Raw genomic sequence first — 20,215 nt, 5'->3', positions numbered from 1 at the left:
TGTTCTTAAGTGTCATTTTCAGAAAACGGTGTAGACAAACAGCCCCGTCCACCCACTGAGAGGCACAAAAGCATACACACAGTGCACGTGCGTCAGCAAAACCAAACAAAGTCTTTTGCTTTCATCGTGATCTTTGAACACTTCACTCGCAGCATCACTGAATTAAAAAGGGTCGCAGAAAATGCGTTGCGATAAAGTCGCTGTAAACCCCAACAACCTGTATGAGGAGCATCATCGACCACTCACTTCTGTGGGGAGACAGCGCGGGTTGGCTGTGAAAACCGAACAGAAGCACAGTTAATGAGAAGACACTTGCTCATTCCAAAAGTAGTTTTAAAGGAGGATGTATGTAATACAACATCGGATACCTGGACCTCTACCTAATCTTTTGTTTAAATCAGTTAATAGCTCAATTCCGTTTGACAACAGGTGCGCCATGAATTACTGGATGAGCTTCAGTTAAAGGAAGAAAAGAGAACCTCCATAAGCCTGTCTGTCACCTACCACATGAACGTGCTGAAAGCGTAAGTGGTTTAGGGCTTGAGGGGCTGGCCAGTGTCTCTGTGCCGCCTGAGGGGCTACGGCCGTGCCGGGGTGGCCGAGGCCTGGGCCCGGAGGACGGGACTCTGCGTTGCCTCCCTTTCCTCGGAAGCAGCCAGAGAGGCTGCCACGGGCGAGGAAAGTGGTTTAGGAGGAGACAGTCTCCAGCTGGGTGCGACCGTCTGACAGGACCTTCCGGGGGTGGCGTGACATTTGACCCTGACATTGAGAAAAACAACAGTAGGGAATGGGTAAAACCCTGACGGGTGGGTCAGAGCAAACGAAGAGCGGAAATGTACCCGGGCACACACCTGCAACAGGGCTTTAGGAAGGGGGAGAGCCACTGCGTGCGAAGAAAGGGCGGTGGGAGACGAGTGTGTGTGAGGGGCAGTGAGTGTGTGAGGAGATCAGCGCGTGTGAGGGGCAGTGCGGGTGTGAGGAGAGGGCAGATGTCCGGAAGCGGGCAGGTTGCCGACCCAGGGTGCCCGGCAGGGGAGGTACGAAGGGCCAAGCCAGCCCACGAGGGAGCCGCCTTCTGGCTCGGGTCCCGGCAGAGGGTCTGTTCAGGAAGAAAGCTTGCTCTGGGAGTGAGGACGATAAGGAGTGTGAGACGTCCTCTTGGAGAGAGAAGGAACGAAGGAGGAGCGATTTTTCAGGCCTACTGTTGAGTGGGAAACACAGGCTCGTAGACTTGGGAGTTTCTCTTAGGATAATTTGAACAAATCTGACATGACATCTTCGTTATTTAATGTTTGAATACATTCTAGGAAATTGGATAAAAATGAGTTACCTGAAGATGTCAACGCAATTCTGAAGAAGACCTATAAACACTTAAGTTATTACAATCACGAGCGCTTCCCTTCAATCAGAGAGGAAAAGTAAGTGGCTCCAGTTCCACACGTCCGTAATCACTGCGTGAAACTCGCAAGTGTAGGAAATGTGAGAAGACAGAAAAGGCCATCCTAAGTACCGTATGGGCCTCGGCCATTGTGGAGGGTTTCATATATTTCCTCCCACTGTCTTTTTTGGTCTTGAGGTGTGTACCGTTTGGGGAGCATTCGGGACACGTAACTGCATATTGGACTCTAAATCAAATTTGACTTCTTTTTTTATTATTAAAAAAAATTTTTTTAACGTTTATTTATTTTTGAGACAGAGAGAGACAGAGTATGAATGGGGGAGGGTCAGAGAGAGGGAGACACAGAATCTGAAACAGGCTCCAGGCTCTGAGCTGTCAGCACAGAGCCCGACGTGGGGCTCAAACTCACGGACCGCGAGATTGTGACTTGAGCTGAAGTCGGCCGCTTAACCGACTGAGCCACCCAGGCGCCCCCAAATTTGACTTCTAAGTGTAGGTGCCTTTCAGGTCACTACAGCATCTTACACCCCGCATTTCAGTGTCTCAGTTCTGTGCCTTCCAGAATCCTCTCAGTGCTGTTTGAGTTTAGGATAAGTCCCGGGTCGGATTCCCAGGAGTGGGTAGCTGAGCCAGAGGCTGACAGAATGAACCAGAATGTACTTTGCAGTTTATTCCCGCAGAGATGATGGGTTTGCTTCCCAATCCACTGTCACGTTGTCACATTGACATAAAAGGACGGAGCGAGCACAACCACACCCCGTTGGTGTGGCTGCTGCAGTTACCGTATCGCTTTGTGATCCGTGCGCGCGTCCCCCAGGGTCACTGAGGTGTGACCCTCAGCCGTGTCTGGGCCCTTCGAAGTCCCGCTGTTGAGAATTGATCCCTTGATGAATCCCACCGATTTTCTCATCAACTCTGCACTCCGAACACGTGAAACATCCTGGCCATTGTCCGCAGTGATTATTTATATACTTTTTCCATCCATCATTTGTTAGTTGACTTGAGGGTGTTATGGGTGGCATTGAGCCCCCCCAAAAGATCGTCCAAGTCCTAACCTTTGCTGCCGGTGAACATGATCTCATTTGGAAATAGGGTTTTGTGGATGTAATCAAGTCGAGATGAGATCACACTGGATGAGGATGGGCCCCAAGCACTGACTTTTGTCCTTATGAGAAGAGGGAGGTTTGGGGCACGGATGCCCCTGGGGAGGAAGGCCGGTGACGATAGAGGCAGACACGGGAGAGCCGTGGTCGCAAGCTGAGGAACACCACGGATGGCCAGCAAACACCAGAAGCCCGCAGAGCAAGGAAGGATCTTGCCCCGGAGCCGTCAGAAGGGGTGTGGTCCTGGGACCTCCATCTCAGTCTCCGGGCTTCTAGAACTTTAGAGATTAACTTGTTGCTGTTAGGCCACCTCGTTTGGGGCAATTGGTCCCAGGAGCCCTAGGAAACTCATAAGCGGGGTCTATTTTCAGCTGCTACGTCACAAACTGTCACAGACATGGGGGCTTCAACAGTGCACACTGATGACCTCCCTGTGCCCGTGGGACAGGGATCCAGGCACAGCTGCCATCGAGGTGTCAGCAGGGCAGTAGCGGTCTCTTCTGAGACCCGACTGAGCAGGGGCATTATCAGTGCCAGCTACGTATTCCGGACTAGCACAGGAAGTCAGCGCTGTTTGGGGTCTGGCCAGGGAAGCGGCCTCTGCCCGACATTGTGGGTTCCCGTTGGTTAGAAGCGAGTCTCGAAGGGAAGGGATCACACAGGCCATGGGCACCAGGGTGTGGGGTCACTGGGCATCCTGAGGCAGCTTGTGTCTAGACGGGATGACCGGGGCCACAAGATGTCTTGGGTTCACTGTCACTTCGTGTGTGAGCTCCTCCACTGCTCTTGAATATATACAGAGTTAATGGGCCGGGGGTGGCCTGGGTATGCATTTTTAAAATGATTTTCATCATTTTTTTATTTCAAATTTAACATGTAATAATTGTAGAGAGTTTGAAAATGAATCGATGTCAAATTTCAACATGATCACATAGGCTTTCACCTGCTTTTCCCATATAAATTGTGAATACGTTTCTGCATCATGAAATACTCTACAACGGAGTTCTCGACATGGGTTTTCAGACCCTCGAGGCGGTCGGTGAGGACACCTCGGGTTGTGTGAACCTCGGGTTGTGTGAACCCAGGCACACACTTTTGAAGGCGGACGCGTGTGTGCACATGGATGTGTGGCGTCCCCTCCGGCGTCCTCTGCTAGGGCTGGGCCCTCCCTTGGGGGGTCTCACTACTCATATGAGCAGCCTCAGGGGAAGTTTCTAGAAATGGGTCTCTGGGGCACCCGGTGGTGCAGAGCCGGGCCTCCTGCTGAGCTTGGATCGAGGCGGGGGGGGGGGGGGGGGGGGGGCGGGTCCGTGCGGCCAGAGCTCAGGGAGCACCGAGGGGCAACACGTCAGGGGGCCGGGCCTGCTGGGGCCTTGGAGCTCTGGGGGCTACAAGGTGAGTACGGGGTACGTTCCTGTCACCTCTGTCCATCCATTGCTCTCTTGTTTCTTGGTTTCCAGAATTCTTTTGCTTTTTGAACTGGCTCGTCTTTCCTTGACCTTGAAATGTGAGCAGATCTCCTCTGACTGCATCTCCGACTTGAAGAAAATCGACAGCCAAGTAAGTGACCGATGGCCGTGGCACGCAGCGCCTCCTCCCTGGGATCCGAACACAAAAGGCAAAAAAGCAGGGAAAGGAATTGGAGCGGGCCTCGCGGGGAGGGTCTGGAAACAGGCGCCTGGTAAACGCCTCCCAGTTTCCCTCACACGCACGTCACATCGCTGAGCTGATGCGATGTTTGCATCACACGCTGTTCCCACCGTCCCTGGCACCGACCCGTGTTGCCACCGGCTGTTTGCGCGGTCCACTCGAACGGCTGCACCGTTATTTCGGGATATTCATGGTCCGAAACTTACTCCTCGGCCGCGTTCTTGGACGTTTGAATCCTGTTATCTTTTGTTCTTACGTGAACATTTTGTGCCTGAAGATGTTATCTGCACTTAGGGGTTTCCCCCTAACATAAGGTCACTGACGGGAAATTACTCTGGAAGTTTCACTCTTACGATTTGAAAATACATATTGTAATATTGCCCTCCAAAGAAAAATTTACATTCCCACCAGAAGTTTCTAAGCCAGCTTCAGGTTTATGTGTTTTAGCAAGGGCTCTCGCGCAGAGCAGAGGCTATTTAGCGGTGGCGTGGATGGTGTTGAACACGGTGCCCGGTGACCAGCAGAGGCCGTGAGGGCCGCTGCCCGCGAGGGTGAGGAGGTTGGAGGGAGGATTCGCTCGGGTTGGGCGGGGGGCGGGGGGTCACTCCCTGCGCTTTCCATTGAGCACCTGCTGTGTTTAGTCCCAGATTACCGGTGGGTCCCAGATACCAGCGGGTCCTTGGGAGTCTCCCTCCAGACAAAGCTCTAGAGTGCCGCCCCTTCCGCGGTGCACAGAACGGGACACTCGCTTTGGTAGAGGGGAAACCAGTCATGTGTGTGGTTCTGTGGATCGGGAAATCGTTCTACAAAGGGAAATAAAACTTCACTTGGACCGGGGCGCCTGGGTGGCGCAGTCGGTTAAGCGTCCGACTTCAGCCGGCTCACGATCTCGCGGTCCGGGGGTTCGAGCCCCGCGTCGGGCTCCGGGCTGACGGCTCGGAGCCTGGAGCCTGCTTCCGATTCTGTGTCTCCCTCTCTCTCTGCCCCTCCCCCGTTCATGCTCTGTCTCTCTCTGTCCCAAAAATAAATAAACATTAAAAAAAAAATAAAAAATAAAAAAAAACTTCACTTGGACCTTGACCAGCTGGTAGAGCGTGGATAGGGCAGTGGGGTGGGGGTGGGGGTGGGGCTGGAGACCGCCAAGGCCAGAGAGCGGGGAATGAAGAGAGCGGACGTACCTATTTGGAAGCACTTCCGGGTTCTTTTGCGGGCTGTTGCTGTCTTCTGTGTCCACACCCAGTGGCCCAAACTTAGCATCGGGATCCCACCGGCTTGCGTCACTCACCAGCTGAGTGACGCCCTCGGGGTGTAGTTTTTTGTCTCTGTACGGAGCCAGCAGGGACGAGACCGCTTTCCTGGGGCCGCTGTCGGAGTCCAGTGTTCTGCCTGTGGTGAGGGGGGTGGTCCTTGCTGCCGACGGCGGCTTCCTGCAAAGGTGGGTCACGTGTAGGCGGCGGGGCCCTCACCACCCTGCTGCCTCCGGGGGAGGTCCCTCAGGGACTCTCTCCCCGACTCTGCCCAGCCGGCCCTGCCCGCCCAAGCTCGGAGGTGGCCTCCCTTCGGGCCGCCTGCCGAAAGCGATCTCCAGCGACAGGAACATCCCTCCCGGGGGGGTGTTATCCCTCCTGGTGCTGCCATCTGACTGGGTCAGCGGGTGCTGTCAGGCCTGTGGCATCTGGAAACGTCCAGTGCCCGTTCTTGTTTATGTAAATTTTTCACTCGAATGAGGCGGGCTCAGCGAAGTGCACCTCAGAGGTCAGCGCCCCCTTTCCTCGCTGGTCTTTCCAACACCCTCAGTACTTATTGGTGCTGGATTTTGTGAATATTCTGCGTGTACTTAAAGTGGATTCCTTCATTTTTTTTAAATGTTTGTTCATTTTTGAGAGAGAGAGAAACAGAATCTGAAGCAGGCTCCGGGCTCCGGGCCGTCAGCACAGAGCCTGACGCGGGGCTCGAACTCACGAACTGTGAGATCGTGACATGAGCTGAAGAGTAGGGCACTTAACCGACTGAGCCACCAGGAGCCCCTAACACGGGTATTTCTAATATCACTTGAGAAAGAGCGCATTGTCCTATGTCATATGTCACCCCACTTCTCAGCGTAATGCCTGGCCCTGGAGAGGTGCTCTGCGGATTTTTGTTGAACAGATGGATGGGTGTTAAGATCATTCCAATCTCTCTAAAGCGGGCACGTTCAGATTCCCATGGTTTGCCAGCTCTTTCTTCGTAGGGTCTCCCTGCAGTGACGGGCAACGTGGTTGGGAAGTCACACGGCTGGGTCAGGCCCGGTCCAGATCCACCCTGGGTCAGTGTGGAGGAGCGGCAGCCGAGAGGGAAGAGGCGTCATGGGGGAAACAGGCAGAGCGAGGTTTCCGGCACTGACTGTAATGCCTGATGTCTTACTATCGTCTTAAGAGGAGAGTTAAACAAAAGTAAAGCAAACACAAACGCGTAGTTGTAGGTGATCGTTCAGTAACGAGTGGACCTTTTCTTAAAAGGGGGAAAGAATACGAAAGGGACATGGCGGAAGAAACGAACTTTTTCTGGCCAAGATGGAATAAAAGGCCCTCAAGCCTGAAACAACGAAAAAACCAAACAGTATGTGAAACGCTACATTTCAGGACACTGAACAATAGATGATGAAGGGAAGCGAAACCAAGAGGTGGGGAACAGATGGGGTGGGTCTTAGCATCGTCCAGTTTACCGCCTGGAGAGTCTGTAGACTCGGCGGGCGGAGGCGAACGTGGGTGAAGCCGGTGGCAGTCTACCGGATGGAGGACGAGCTGCTGGTCAGGAGGACGAGGCGGCCCCGGTTCACGGAACCGAGGACCAGAGAGGAGCCAACTGCACGAAGGGAGCTGTGGAGAGCTCCAGGGGCTCCGTCCAGTCTTCAGCCGCGTTCTGATTAGCGCCCGTGTATGAGGAAACTACACGAGCTGCAGAGAGAATCCCCCAAAAGGAGACCAGGGAGCAATCTTCAGAGGTTACACGGGGCTGAGAGTACTTCCTGGAGTGGAATTTAAAGCCATTAGACCTAGATCCTGGCTTCGTGGCCGCTTAACACACACGTGTGTCACACACAGCATCACCACTGCCAGCTAGCCAGTGCCCGGGCCCCCGGAGCTGCTGTCGCTTTGCAAGCACCCGCGACGCAGGCTGCCGCCTGGGCGCCTGTGCGTCGGACGTCGGTGCCACCACCGCTACCAGGGTGCTTGCACCCCAGGCCGGGTGCCAAAAGAGATCCCCGTGGACATACCCTGTGGGAGAAAAAGGGATCGGGGGGTCCCCAGCAGCCTTCACCACCAAAGACTCCAAGAGACCTTGAAACTAGAGACCAGCAGCCTTGACTGTTGAGGAATCCTATAGTCTTCGCCGATGCTAACCTTGGCTGATGGAGGCGCACGGAGACCGTGACGCTGGGCCTTTCCTAGAACTGTAGCCGCCACATCCTGTCCACCCACAGGCGGAGGTCTTTTCCCCACCAAAGTCTGGAAAAGATGACTACTTCGTCAAATGCACAGACGTCAACACAAGGCCGCAAGAAACACAAAAAATCAAGGAAACGCGGCATCACCAAAGCAACACAACAGTGATCCGGTAGCCTCGTCCAAAGAAATGGAGATCTATGAATTGCCAAAGAATTTGAAACACTTGTTTTAAGAAAAGTCAGCAAGCCACAAGAGAACACAGATACACAATGAAATCAGGAAAACCACACGTGAGCAAAATGAAAAGGTCGATAGCAATAGAAATCATAAGAAATAATGAAATAGAAATTCCGGAGCTGAAGAATACAGTGGATGCAGTGGAAAGTGCAGTAGAGAGCATCAGTAGCAGACTTGATCAAGCAGAAAAAAGAATGTGTAAACTCAAAGGTCATTTGAAATTACCCAGAGGAGGAGAAATGACAACAACCATGGGAAGCCCATGTGAAGCGAAACAGTGTTTGCGTTATGGGAGTCCCAGAAGGCATAGGGAAAGGGGTGGAAACCTGATTTAAAGAAATAATGGTTGAAGTCTCCCCAAATCTGGGGAGAGATATGGTCATCCAAGTACATGAAGCTTGTTGGTCGCATAGGGTTCAACCCAGTGGGGACTTCACCAAAACGTATTATAATAAAACTGGCAGAAGTTTTATCATAAAAATCATTATAAAAGAGAATTCGAAAGCGGCAAGAGACAGTGATTTCACACAAGGGAACTGCCATGCGGCTATCAATGGATTTATCAGCAGAAACCTCGCAGGTCAGGAGCGAGCTGGATGATATATTCAAAAACTTCCAAACAAGTATATTCTATCCAGCAAAGCTGGATAGTCCTTTCATTTTAGAAATGAAAGAGAAATAAAAGGTATTCTCAGACAAACAAAAGCTGAGGAAGTTCATGAGTTGTCTTAGAAGGAATGCTAAAGGGAGTTCTTCAAGCTGAAATGGAAGGACATTAATTACATATATGACAGTGTAACGTTCACTGGTAAAGGTGAGCATGTAGTCACGTCAGAGTCATATTTTAATGGTGGTGTGTAAGTCGCTTCCCCTGGTATAGAGTTTAAAAGACAAAATTATTAAAAATAACACTACAATAATTTGTTAATGGATACAAAACGTTAAAAGATGTAAACTGTGACATAAAAAACATAAAATGTAGTGGGGGGTAGTGAAAAGGTAGAGTTTTTGTACTGATTGGAGTGAAATTGTTTCAACTTAAAATAGATTGACATTGCTATACATTTGTAAGGAGCTTTTTGTAACCGTGAAGCACAATGCACCAAAGAGTGAAAGAATCAAATCATCCCACAACGGAGAGCCATCAAATCACAAAGGGAACAAAAAAGCAAGCGAGGAAGAAAGAAACACAGAAGTGCAAAAACCAGCCGGGAAGGAAGATGGCAGTGATCAGTCCTTACCTGTTAACAATTACTTTAAATATAAAGGGTTAAATTCTTCTATCGAAAGAGACAGGGTACTGAATGGGTTAAACAACAAACCAAAACAGGCCCGACTGTGTGCCCACAAGAGACTCACCTCAGCGTCAAGGGCACATGTAGGTGGAAAGTGAAGACGTGGGAAAAGATACTCCGTGTAGATGGCAACGGCAAGAGCAGAAGTAGCTACACCGATACAAAAGTCGAAAAACGTTATGAGACAAAGAGGACCGTCATATAAGGACGTGATGAAGGATGGAGATGAACAGCCTATGAACAGAGAGAGGGCGAGGTCTGGAAGGGTCCCAAGGGCAGGAACCTCTGTCCCTGTAGAGTGGAGGCGGCTCACCCTCCTGGTATGTGGACGTGTTTGCCAACCTCGAGGCTCCCCGAACCCTGTACTGTTGGGACGTTATGGAGGCTTCCTCCCATAGGCGTGATGCAATTAGTAATCCATTTCCAGCCCCCGTCCGCTCTCTCGCGGGTAGAGGCAGGTCTGAGAATCCCAAGCTTCTAATCATGGCTTGGTCTTTGTGCGACCGGCCCCCACCCAGGACCCCCCCACCCCCCACCCCCGGGAGTCACATCTTTAGGAAAGATGCTCCCGGTGCTCTGCCACTCAGGAGATTACCAGGGTTTCAGGAGCGCTGTGCTGGGAACCGAGGCAGAGACCAATGTTGATATTAACTCACGTCGACACACCTACTAGAATGGCCGCAGTGAGCAGACTGACCGCACCAGATGTGGGAGAGGACATGGGCGAGCTGGAGCTCTCTGTCCGCCCGGCCGCTGGGGACTCAGGGTGGCACGACACCTTTGGGAAAGCTTAGCAGTCTTGTAAAAAGTGAGGTAGACGCCGCCCCGACAAACCCCGGGCTCCTGCTGCGGCCCGCCTCCGCGTCCAGTGAGCAGGGCACTCTCTTCCTAAGCCGGCAGGGGTTAAGTCAAAGAAAACACGTTTGCCAGACTTTATAAGAGTTTATCTGAAATTGGTGCCATCATGTAAAAATCCGACGTCCAGTGAAATGGGCTCTCTCCCCCATGGTTAAAAAGGTAACCAAAAAAGCTGTTTTTGCTTTCTCACTCGAGTCTTTGCATTTTGGGGGAAAAAGGTTACGTTTTTTAATATATATATTTGTGTTCTCCAGAGGTCTTTTTGTTGAGTTTCTACCTAGTACGTTAATATCTTTAAATGGTTTTTGAAGTTAATGAATGTGTGTGATTTCTTTCACTAAAAACCCCCACGTGTACAAAAACTGTGTGTGTCCTGTAGGACCCTGGGAAGCTGATTGAAATCAAATGCCTGGAGTATGAATTAGAAGCTTTAGGACTCGAAAGTAAAGTTAAAGTCTACGTCCGAGCAGCTGTTGAGGTAAGTCCTTGGACGGGAGTCGGCGTCACTGAGCGGCTTTGCACGTGTCCTGGAAGGTCGCTGGCCCCCCGGGTGAGGGGGACACAAGGCCAGCCTCCCGTGCCTCGGGTTCCCACCGGTGAACACGGCCTCCCCGGCAGGAGCCCCGCCAGGACGGGCTCCCCCACGGCTCCCGGGCCATCACGTAGCAGGCATATCAGGGTCACGCAGCCTGGGCAGGGGGCGGGGCACGGGGATGAGCTCCCGAGAGCCCTCCTGCTGCCCGAGTGGCGGTGCCCGTCCCCGTAGCCCCATGCGCTTGCCCTTGGTCAGGCCTTCGCGTCCCTGTCATGGCTCTTTGCCATCCAGACTCCCGTCCAGGAAGGCAAAAGTCACTCCCTACCACAGCGTGGGGCTATCAGCCACGCGGGGCCTGGAAACCCGAGGGGCTCGGGGTAGGCGGTAAGGTCGTTGCACGCAACGGGGGCAGGCAGGGATCTGGGGGTGGGGAGACGAGGGTGGCCAGAGGCTGTTGGGGATTCGGGGATCCCCAAGCGCGTGGGGAGAGGCAGGGGCCCCGGGAAGGGTGGATCCAGGGGCCGCCCAGGCGGGCGCGGTGCTCACTCACGGTGACGGCCCCATCTGGAAACGGCGGACGTGGCTGCTGTGCTCCCCGTCTGCGGTCAGAGAGGAGGCGGCTGCCCAAACGCGGTGGTGACGTGAGCTTGGTTTCACTCTCCCGTCTGCTTACTCAACGCGGTGGGATTTGGACCAGCAGCCACTGCCAGAAAAGGAGTCCAGAGATCGTTTTAGACCATTCTTTAATGAGAAATTTGCAGCTTAAAAGGAGGAAAAAAGTGTCAAAACAGAGATTTGGAGCCTCGTGTCGACTGGAGCCAATGCGGGCACTCGTGGGCTTGGCTCCTGGCACCCCCAGGGAGCCTTCGGGCCGAGAGATCGGCGGCCGGGCGCGGGGCCCCGTCCCCCACACCCGCAGCAGGCTCTGTGTGGCGCCTTCATTGCGGCCCGGCGGATATCCGTCCCTCTCGGACTTGCCCGTGTGGCTCCTCTAGCGTTGACCCTCCTGTCTGGCACCTGGTAGGCGCTTGACAAACGCTGTGTAGGAGACGCTTTGCAGGGAACACTTTGGCCCCACGTGTGATCAGGAGATAGCAGCAGACGGGCGGTGCGTGTGGCCCTGGGGGCCGCAGGGAGTGCTGTGTGGAGCACAGAGCAGCTTCGGGCACCGGTTCATGAGGCAGCGTGAGGGGAGGCCCCGAGGGTGCTGGCAGCCAGAAGCGTGGGACGTGGCCGAGTTTAGGACCCGTGGGCAGGCCCCGTGGGCTCTGAGGAGGCGTGGGGCTGGGAAGCCGGTTCCACGCATCTGAAAACGTGGGACCAGAGCCTGTCTGGCGGGAAGGGCACATGCAGCACGGAACAGGGGACGTGTTCTTTGGGTTGTAAACGTAACAGGCCGTGGGCCACAGGGAATGTACAAGGCTGAGTAGTGCACTTGGATGGAATCAATTCACGGAAGAGAACCTCATCCACGGGTGTGCAGAGGCCATTCCGGGCTTTTTAAGGGAGCATCTCGCAGACATTCTTACATCCCTTCTAGAAAAGAGGATGCAGGCTGTTGCCACAGACAGGCTCAGACCTCGGGTCCCGGCTGGCCCTCCAGCTTCCGGGCCTCGGGACCAGGCTCCCCACGCGGTACGTGGTGCTTCACGGACCGGTCGATGTGTTTTGTGCAGGCCCAGCTGAATATAGTACGGAGACTGGACATCACACTGCAGCGAGCCGTGCGCCTGGGCGACCCCGGGGTCATCCACGTGGTGTGCACCACCCAGTGGAACGCGTGTCTCCCTTTGCTGCAGCACAACCTGAGACACCACCTGCGGAAGCCGCTGGCCAACGTCGCGGACGTCCTGGAGAAGGTGGACAGGTGGCCTGCGTGTCTTCGTCCCGGGCTGTCCTCTCAGAGACGGAGAAGCGTGGCGGGAGGGGGCCGGGGCAGAATCCCTCAACACCGGGAAAAAGATGAAACCCAACTGACTTCCCCCAAAAAGCGTGCAAGCGGGAAACCCCACCCATATCAGAAAGGGCTTGTGTGGCTGCCGCAGGGATGGAGCCATCCGTGTGCCCCGCGCGGGCCTCGGCGGTCCCCCACCGCCCGCTAACGGAGAGCGGGCGCCCGCCTGGGTCCCGGCACCGAGGGTCCCCTAGCCTGCAGGCACACCTACATCTCCACTCTGCTTTCAGTAGGCCAGCCGTGGGAAGTGCTGAGAAGGCAGGAGCAGGGAGGGAGGGCGGGTGGGTGCTGTTTAGGCAGGACGGTCCCAGTCGGTCTCCGAGAAACCGAGCCCAGAGAGAGGAGACGGCCCGGGGGCCGGGAGGATGACGCCCCAGGAGCAGAGCCCTCCATACACATAGAAGGGGGGCTCATCAGTCCTCCAGGGGCGGAGGTTGTGCCGGGGGACAGCGTCATCAGAGGACCCGGCACAGAGGAGGTATCGCCAGTTGTCAAATGGCCACCCCGCTGTCGAGAACAGCCTGTGGACAGGGCGGGCGCCGGGTGGCACGGAAGCCGCCGTGAGCCGGGAGAGACGGAGCTGTGGGAGGTGGGCAGCAGGCCCGCGGCCCCTTGCAGACACCCCAGTCTTGTGCGTCCAGAGCTCACAGGGGTCTCTGGGAAGGTCACCTGGGCTGTGGACAGGGCGTAAACCCAAGGTGGCACCCGTTTGAGAGCAGGAGGGCAGAGCGGGCCTTGAAATGCCTAAAGAGACAGGCCGGGCCACGGGAGGAGGACGCAGTCCCGGCCAGTGGTCCCTGGGCTGCTGCGGGGCGGGGGCGACCCTAGGCGGGCACGGGCGCAGGTGCAGGCGGCAGGGGGCGGGGCGGCTGGGAAGCACACGTGCCACATTCCCAGCGTCCTCGTTTTCCATCTGTTCTTTCATTTCACAGATTCTCTAATTCTGCCTTCTCTTTGGCCTGCTTTTAATTTTAATGAGTATGTTTCTTATTTCCTATTAGCTTTTTTTCATGTTTGCCTGAGTTTAGAAAATATCTGGTAGTTTCCCCCTTTTTCTCTGCTGATTCTCCTAAGTGACAGTGAGACCCCGCTGCCCCCAGTAGGACGCACGCGTGGGGGCATCCGCGTTGGCAACAGGCCCTTTAGCCCCGGATGGTGTTTCTTCTGCGGCTGTGAAGACGGTCATGTGCCTTTTCTCTCCCGTTCTTACCGCCTGAATCACGCTGATTGAGTTTTGGGGGTTGAACCAACCGTGCACGCTCTGTGCGGTCCCGATCTTTTCACTCTTTACTGTATTGCCACGTTCGGCTTCCTTCCCGTGATCTGTTGGAGGGTCTTATGCATATGTTCATGAGGACATGGGCCTGTGTTTTCCTTCCTTTGTCAGGGTTGACGTCAAGGTCACGCTGGCTTTGTAAAATGAATCGGGAAGCTAGGAAGTATTCTTTCTCCTTAGAAGGTTCTGGGCCTGGGGGCTGTGCCGAGTGGCTGCTTCTGGAGGAGGGTTCCAGGCTGCCGCACTCCCCGTGGCGGGTCAACGCCGAGGAGTCCTGGTGGCAGCTGATGGCATTGTCTATCCTTGTTGAGGGGCTCTTGGCAGCTCCTGTCAGTGTCCCCTCGGGCTGACCCCGAGGCCAGAGTTCCCCTGGGTGCAGAGTGCTCAGCCCAGCGAGTGCCGGCCGGAGTGCGGGCCTCCGGCTCCGAGCCGCCTGGCCTCTGGCACCCCGTGTCTCCCTCAGCTTTGCTCGGCGTGGTCCCAAACACCGTGTCCCGCACGTTTGGGGTCGTGTCTCCTCGTGGCCTCTTAGCCGCCGGTGACCCCCCTGCCTCGAAGGCTCCGGCGTGTGGTGGTAACACCACCTCCCCGGATGCATGGCCTCTCCTTTTCCATCCTCTTAAATCCTGTCCTCTGTGTACCTCGAACGCGCGGAGCACGGCCTGGCAGTGTCGGGTGGACCGCCGTCTGTCCGCCTTCCGTCGCTGTGACCCTCTGCGTGGGGCCTGGAGCCCCGCACCCTCTGCGCACCGTGTCCTGCTAAGCTGGTCTTCGACCTCACGTCTTTCCACTCATCCTTTCTGCTTCCTGCGGCTCCTGCCCTGCCTTCCTCGAGGTTAACTTTTAGAATCCTGTCCACTTCCTCGGCTGTACTTTGCGGGGGGGGGGGGGGGGGGGCGCCGCTCGAGGGCCAAAAGTACGGGTCCTTGGGCAGCAGAGTCCGTGAGGGCCAGCTGCGCACCTGACCCCGCGCCCCGCAGGCAGGGCCCCCGCAGCCCTTCTCCTCCCTCAGCCTCAGCCCGCTCCCTGCCTCCGTGCCGTCGTGGCCGTGGGCTCCCCTCGATGTGGTGTGACGTCTGCCACGTGAAGATGCGTCCGCTTCACCTTGCAGTGCTGTCGTCTGGTCTTGGCGGCCAGTGGTCTTCTTCAACAAGGAGAACGTCCCCAGAGGGCAACGAGGGTTTCTCGGCTTTGCCTCCCTCTTGGCCGGTCCCGCTGGGTCTCCCCTTCCCACACACCCAAGCTCCCACCTGCTTGATCTCAGCCCTAAGAGCTTCTGCCGTGTTGACCCGAAATGGCTTCACCTCATCCCCACGAGTGCTTTCACCGGTCACCGGATTCTGGGTTCGGGGACAGTGTTCCTCTTCAGACACTTTGAAGACGATGTGCTGCTTCTGGCCGTCACCATTCCTGAGGAAGACGTGCGCGGTTTTCAGCGTCGTTCTGTGTGCCGTGAGTCTTTCTGCTTCTTCTGTTTTCAGAATTTTGGTCGTGGGATTCCTCAGAGCCTTAAAGAACCCTCCTCGGGTTGGCTGCGATGCCCGGATATGTGACAGGACGTCTCAGGTTTGCGGAGTCATTGGCTGTGACTTCGTCCTTCTCGCTCTCCGCCTCCTGGGACCTGGGTTTCGAGTGCACCCTCAATACTGCCCACAGGTCCCCAAGTCTCCGCTCGTTTTTACATCTTGTTCAGTCTGTGCCTCTGGTGGCTGATTTCCTTCCGCCGTCTCCTGTGTGCCGTGAGCCCCGAGCAGGAGTTTTGCCCTCACGTAGTCTAGTTCCGAGCTCAGGTACCTCCCGTGTCTGCATTTCTCCACCTCCCCTGAGATTCAGTATCTGTTCTGTCCTGAGTATTGTTTTCCTTCAGGTTTTTGATATATTTGTACTTGTATTTTAATACGTGCATTAGTGGATTTATCCGGTAAACTCAACATGTGGTCCTTCCTGTATCCTGACTGTGGGTCACATTTTTCTCGTCCTTGCTCGCCTGGTATGCACCGAACAGTGTGGGTGATATGCTGCAGGGTGCTAGGCTCTGTTGTCCCGTCTGGGGAAGTTGGTTTTTGTTGGAAAGGCGTTGAGCTAACCACGTCTGGTGACGAACAGCCTCCTGGTCGTCCGGTCTCTGGTGCCACAGAGCCCCTTCTTCCGGCCAGCCTAGGACTCCAGCCACCCAGGCTGTGCTCTGATGTCGCCTCCTTGGCATGGCGGCTCCGCGCTCTGTCCCCCGGGGGGCCGACAATCACGGGCTCGCGCCTGACGCCCCCCAGGGGCCGCGGTCTCACTCCGCCGGAGCCCCGTGCCGGCCACCCCGCATATGTGGCCCTGCTTTGTGGTTGCTGCGTGTCGCAGAGTCACTTACCACCATCGGAGGATTGCTCACTTCTAAGTCCTTTTCGCCTGGTTCCGTTCCTCCCGTTCTGGCAGCTATGTGCCCTCATTCGAGTCACGGCCTCTTCAAGCGAGCCGTCTGCCAGGTCGTTCCCAGAGTGGGCTGACCCTCCGTGTGGCCCCCTCTGCTGTGTGTGGCATTGGCTGGCCTCGGCCAGCTCCTAAGTTGTCCTCTGTAGCCACCGCAGGACCATGGCCCTGGCTGCCGCCCGGGCTTGTAGAGAGTCTGTGGGTGAACCTGGTTCCCCGTCAGGAGCGTGGGCCCTCTCCCGGCACTAACCAGGGCCACGGGGACTCCCTGCCTCCTCGTCCCTGAGGTCATAGGCAGGCCACGTGGCATTTACGCCTCCATCTGTGCTCAGTTCGTGGGTCCTGTGGAACTTGCGTTCGGCCAAATTTGTTGGATTTGCTAATGCTGGCATCCCAGGGCATGACCCCGTGACGTGGGCTCTCTGCCTCCCGTTGATGGAAAGGCTGTGAGGACCCTTCGCTGATACCCGTAGACACTGGCAGAGGTAGGGTGAGGGCCCATGGGGCATGGTGGCTGTTCTGAGCGTGGGCGGTGCCCCAGCTGCTAAGACCCGAGCAGGGCTGCCTTCGGAGGGGCAAAGAGCAGGCTTCTGGCCGCACGCTGCAGGGGGGCGCGGGCTGCAGGAAGCAGTGGGCATGGGGGGGAGTGTGGGCGGTACCTGTGGACGGACCAGGTGGCTGCAGCATCCCAAGCTTCCCAAGCCGGCCCTGTGCGCCACCCGGCAGGCCTCACTGGCGTGTCCCAGGTCTGCCAGCTTGCTGCTCCTGGGCCTCGGAGCGCGGGCCCCAGCCACTCTGGCTTCCGCAGGGCCCTCGCTGCTTGTCCCCCCGTCTGAGTCCTCCAGGCAGGCCGGGCAGGGCCTAAAGGATGCAGGAAAGCCAGGAGCAGCCGGAGGCTCACTGCACATCTCCCCCTGGGGCGTCTACTGGGAAGCCAGTGCTCCCGGGGCCCGCGTGACGCTGTGCTGTCCCAGCCAGGGTGCCCCGGGCCCGCCTGACGCTGTGCTATCCCCCTGCCCCCCCAGCCTCATGGTCCTGCTCCGCTGCCAGGTGCACATGGAAATGGTGCACATCGAGGAGGACGAGGACCGGCTGGAGCCGGCCATGCGGCACCTGCAGAAGGCCATGCGTCTGGACAGCCTGGGCCTCTACCAGGACCAGCTCAGGATGGCCTTCAACCGGCTGTATCTGTGCACCAGGCTGTACCAGTCCCCTGAGCGTGCCGAGGACAAGGCCGTCGTGGCCATCGAGCAGGTGCTGTCATCACGGCCTTTGTGGGGTTGGCCGGGGGGCTGGGGCCCTGCAAGAGCCCACGTGCCTCCTTGGAACAGCCCGGAGACAGTGTCGCTTCTGGCGACGTGAGAGCCCACTCTTCCTTCCTGCTGCAGGCCAAGAAAGCTATCCCAAAAGACAGCGTCAGGAAGAAGCGGGCTCTCCTAGTGAACGCGGGCCTGGCCCTGGCCCCCGACACCTTCCAGATTGTGCTCGACAGCGAGAACGAGGCCAAAGGTAGGCTGGCTTTCTCTTCCAGAGCCCAGGGGCCACCTGAGCCTCACGCCGTCTTGAGGCAGACGCTCAGCCTGGCGTGTGGGGGCCACGCCGTGCCGGCCGAAGGTCCGAACCTTGAGGTGTGCGATCTGGGCCTTTGAAAGCACCAGTCTGGAGGGGGCATGGCTGCAGCCCCCCTGTGTCTTGCAGGTGGCAGTGTCCTCCGTGCCTTCACCTCGTCCCCCTGGAGACACAAATGAGGCCACATTCTGAGGTTCTGGGGGTTAGGGTTCATCATACCTTTTGGGGGGGCCCAGTTCTGCCCACTGACCCGCCAAGCACATCACATTCTTGAGGACGGCGGCCGGGTGCCCGGCTGGGGGGCCCCACCGAAGGCCGCCCCGAGGCTCCCCCGGCTGTCATGCCCCAGCGGTGGGGAGAAGACGGCTCTGGGACGTGGCCCTCTGTGGCCATGGGGCTCATTGGGTGTGGCCGCCCTGGCTTTCCACCGTGCCCTGCAAGTGTTGGCAGAGTCCTGAGGTGCTCCGATGGGTAAGAGCATTGCTGGCGGGCCGGGAGCCCAGCCGGAGAAGGCACCCCGGCCCTGCAGGGTGAGGGGCCCCGGGGGCGGGGGGCTGGCTCCTGGAGGTGGCTGGAGTGTTGGCTGAGAGGGGCACGGCATGTGCCACACGCTCTGTGCAACTGTGCCGGGCAGCCCCGCGCTCGGGGAAGCCAGGCTCTCCTTGGCTTGCGCTTCGTTTATCAAAGGGAGCCCCCGCCACCCAGCAGACCAGAGGGCCAGGCCGCGGGAGGGAGCGGGGGTGTCGGGCAGGGGCCGGTGTGAGGGAGCGCCCTCCGGAGGGGCACCAGCTCACGCCTGTCCAGAGCGCAGAGCCCCCGGGCTGCTGCGTGTGGGGGCGGCGCCCCCCTGGCACCAGGGTCCCCGGGACGGAGGTGCGGCCCCTCCCAGTCCTGGGCCCTGGGACACCGGACGCCAGCCTTGCCCTTGCATTTCCGCCCGCAGTGTCTACAGGGAAGACCAGGGGCCGGTTCAGCTTCCTGTTCGCGAAGGCACGGCACCACATCATCAGCGTGGACAAGGCCGCCGGGCACTTGTGGCGTCTGGGGGGCGAGAACGCCAGGGAGCGGTGGGTGAGGTGGTGCCCCCGGCCGGGCTAGCGGGACACCCGCCCCAGCAGGGAGGGGCGTGGGCACCCCCCACGGGGCGAGAAGGGCCGTGCTCGCGGCCCCCGCGGTGGTGCCGGGTGGCCTGTCATGAGCGACACACGCGTGCGCTCTTGTCGCTTGGCTCCTCGGCGAGCAGAATACAGATCTGGGCCGAGCTCGCCAAAGTCGCCCGGAAGCAGGGGGTGTGGGACGTTTGCCGGACAGCGTGCCGCTTCTGCCTCCTGTACGACAACGTCAAGGCAAAGAAGCCAGCACGGCTGAAGAGAGGTACGAGGGCCCCCACACGCGCGCCCAGGCGCCAGCCAGGGTCGCATGTTCTCCGAAGCCCGGAGCCAGACCGTGTGGCCGCCCCTGGGCAGGGGCCGGCAGCCCCGATGACCAGTGGGGTGGCTCCTGCCGGGGGCCGGGTCAGTGTGCACATGCTGGAAGCAGGGGTCCTGCGATGGAAGGGACTCCCGAGCGTCACCGTGACACGCCGGACCCTGTGCAGCCGGGCCACTGTGCCTTTGCTCTTTGGTCCCTCAGGGTCATCGGGGCTCCAAAAGGGAAGGCACCTGCTGTGAGCAAGAGAACAGAGGCCGCCGTGTCGGGCGCCTGGGGGCAGAGGGCAGAGGGCAGAGGGCAGAGGTGACAGTGAACGGGGGGGAGGGGGGCTGAGGTGGGTGGGGTTTTCTCGGGAGTGTGGGTGGAGGACGGCTCCCCACATCAGCACAGATTCTGGGGCTGATGGGTCAGTGGGCAGGTCCGGTGGACGGTCAGGGCACAGGCATGTACCAGGGGTCTGAGGAGACCCAGGGCAGGGTTGCTGCAGGCTTGGTGGGGCCGGGTGCTTCTCAAGGGGCACAAGCAAAACCAAGAATGTGTTGTCGGGGACGTCAGTGGCAAGTGAGCTGCGGCTGAGCCGGCTTTGGGGACACGTTAGCCACCCGCCCAGGGAGCCCTGCACCCCGGGGGTGGGGGGGCCTTTCCTCCGGCCCCTTCTAGCAAAGACGCACCTCCCAGAGACCCCTGTCTGCCCCCGGAGCTGGGGGTGAGCCAGGAATCCTTGAGACGTTTTTGTTTCTTTGCTGCAAAAGAAGCACCACGTCTGACCAAGGCTGAGGCTCCGCTCTTTACCCCAGGAAAGAAGAAGAGGGGCAGAGACAGCACGGCCCAGGACGGCGGGGGCCACTCAGAAGTGACGTCGCAGCGGCAGGCGTCCCCGAGCCTGCTGCGCAAGTTCGCCGAAGTGGGGTTCATCAACGCAGAGGTGCGTCGCTGGTGGGTCGGCGTGGGCGCCTGTGCTTTGTGGAACACTGTCCCTGAAGACCTGCCCCCTGAAGGGACGGGTGCCGAGTAGGGGCGCCTTCCTGGTGCGCGAGGGCCCCGTGATTACGTGTCCCC

General features: G+C 57.7%; 1 protein-coding gene across 1 annotated transcript in view; it reads left to right on the top strand.

Moving 5' to 3' along the window:
* CFAP46 (cilia and flagella associated protein 46) overlaps positions 1 to 20,215 on the top strand; it is a 96,671-nt gene that overhangs the window by 5,090 nt on the left and 71,366 nt on the right. Inside the window, exons 7-16 of the mRNA XM_086681252.1 lie at positions 430 to 524; positions 1,308 to 1,418; positions 3,963 to 4,062; positions 10,350 to 10,448; positions 12,182 to 12,372; positions 17,182 to 17,410; positions 17,545 to 17,665; positions 18,669 to 18,792; positions 18,969 to 19,099; positions 19,954 to 20,081. Coding sequence (XP_086537378.1) covers positions 430 to 524; positions 1,308 to 1,418; positions 3,963 to 4,062; positions 10,350 to 10,448; positions 12,182 to 12,372; positions 17,182 to 17,410; positions 17,545 to 17,665; positions 18,669 to 18,792; positions 18,969 to 19,099; positions 19,954 to 20,081 — 1,329 coding nt within the window. The remainder of the gene's footprint in view (positions 1 to 429; positions 525 to 1,307; positions 1,419 to 3,962; positions 4,063 to 10,349; positions 10,449 to 12,181; positions 12,373 to 17,181; positions 17,411 to 17,544; positions 17,666 to 18,668; positions 18,793 to 18,968; positions 19,100 to 19,953; positions 20,082 to 20,215) is intronic.

The sequence above is a fragment of the Puma concolor genome, chromosome D2 (genome assembly GCF_028749965.1).
Source record: "Puma concolor isolate L17-30 chromosome D2, mPumCon1.1.hap2, whole genome shotgun sequence".
In the NCBI taxonomy this organism is placed as follows: Eukaryota; Metazoa; Chordata; class Mammalia; order Carnivora; family Felidae; genus Puma; species Puma concolor.
This window is presented reverse-complemented; position numbering and strand designations above follow the sequence as displayed.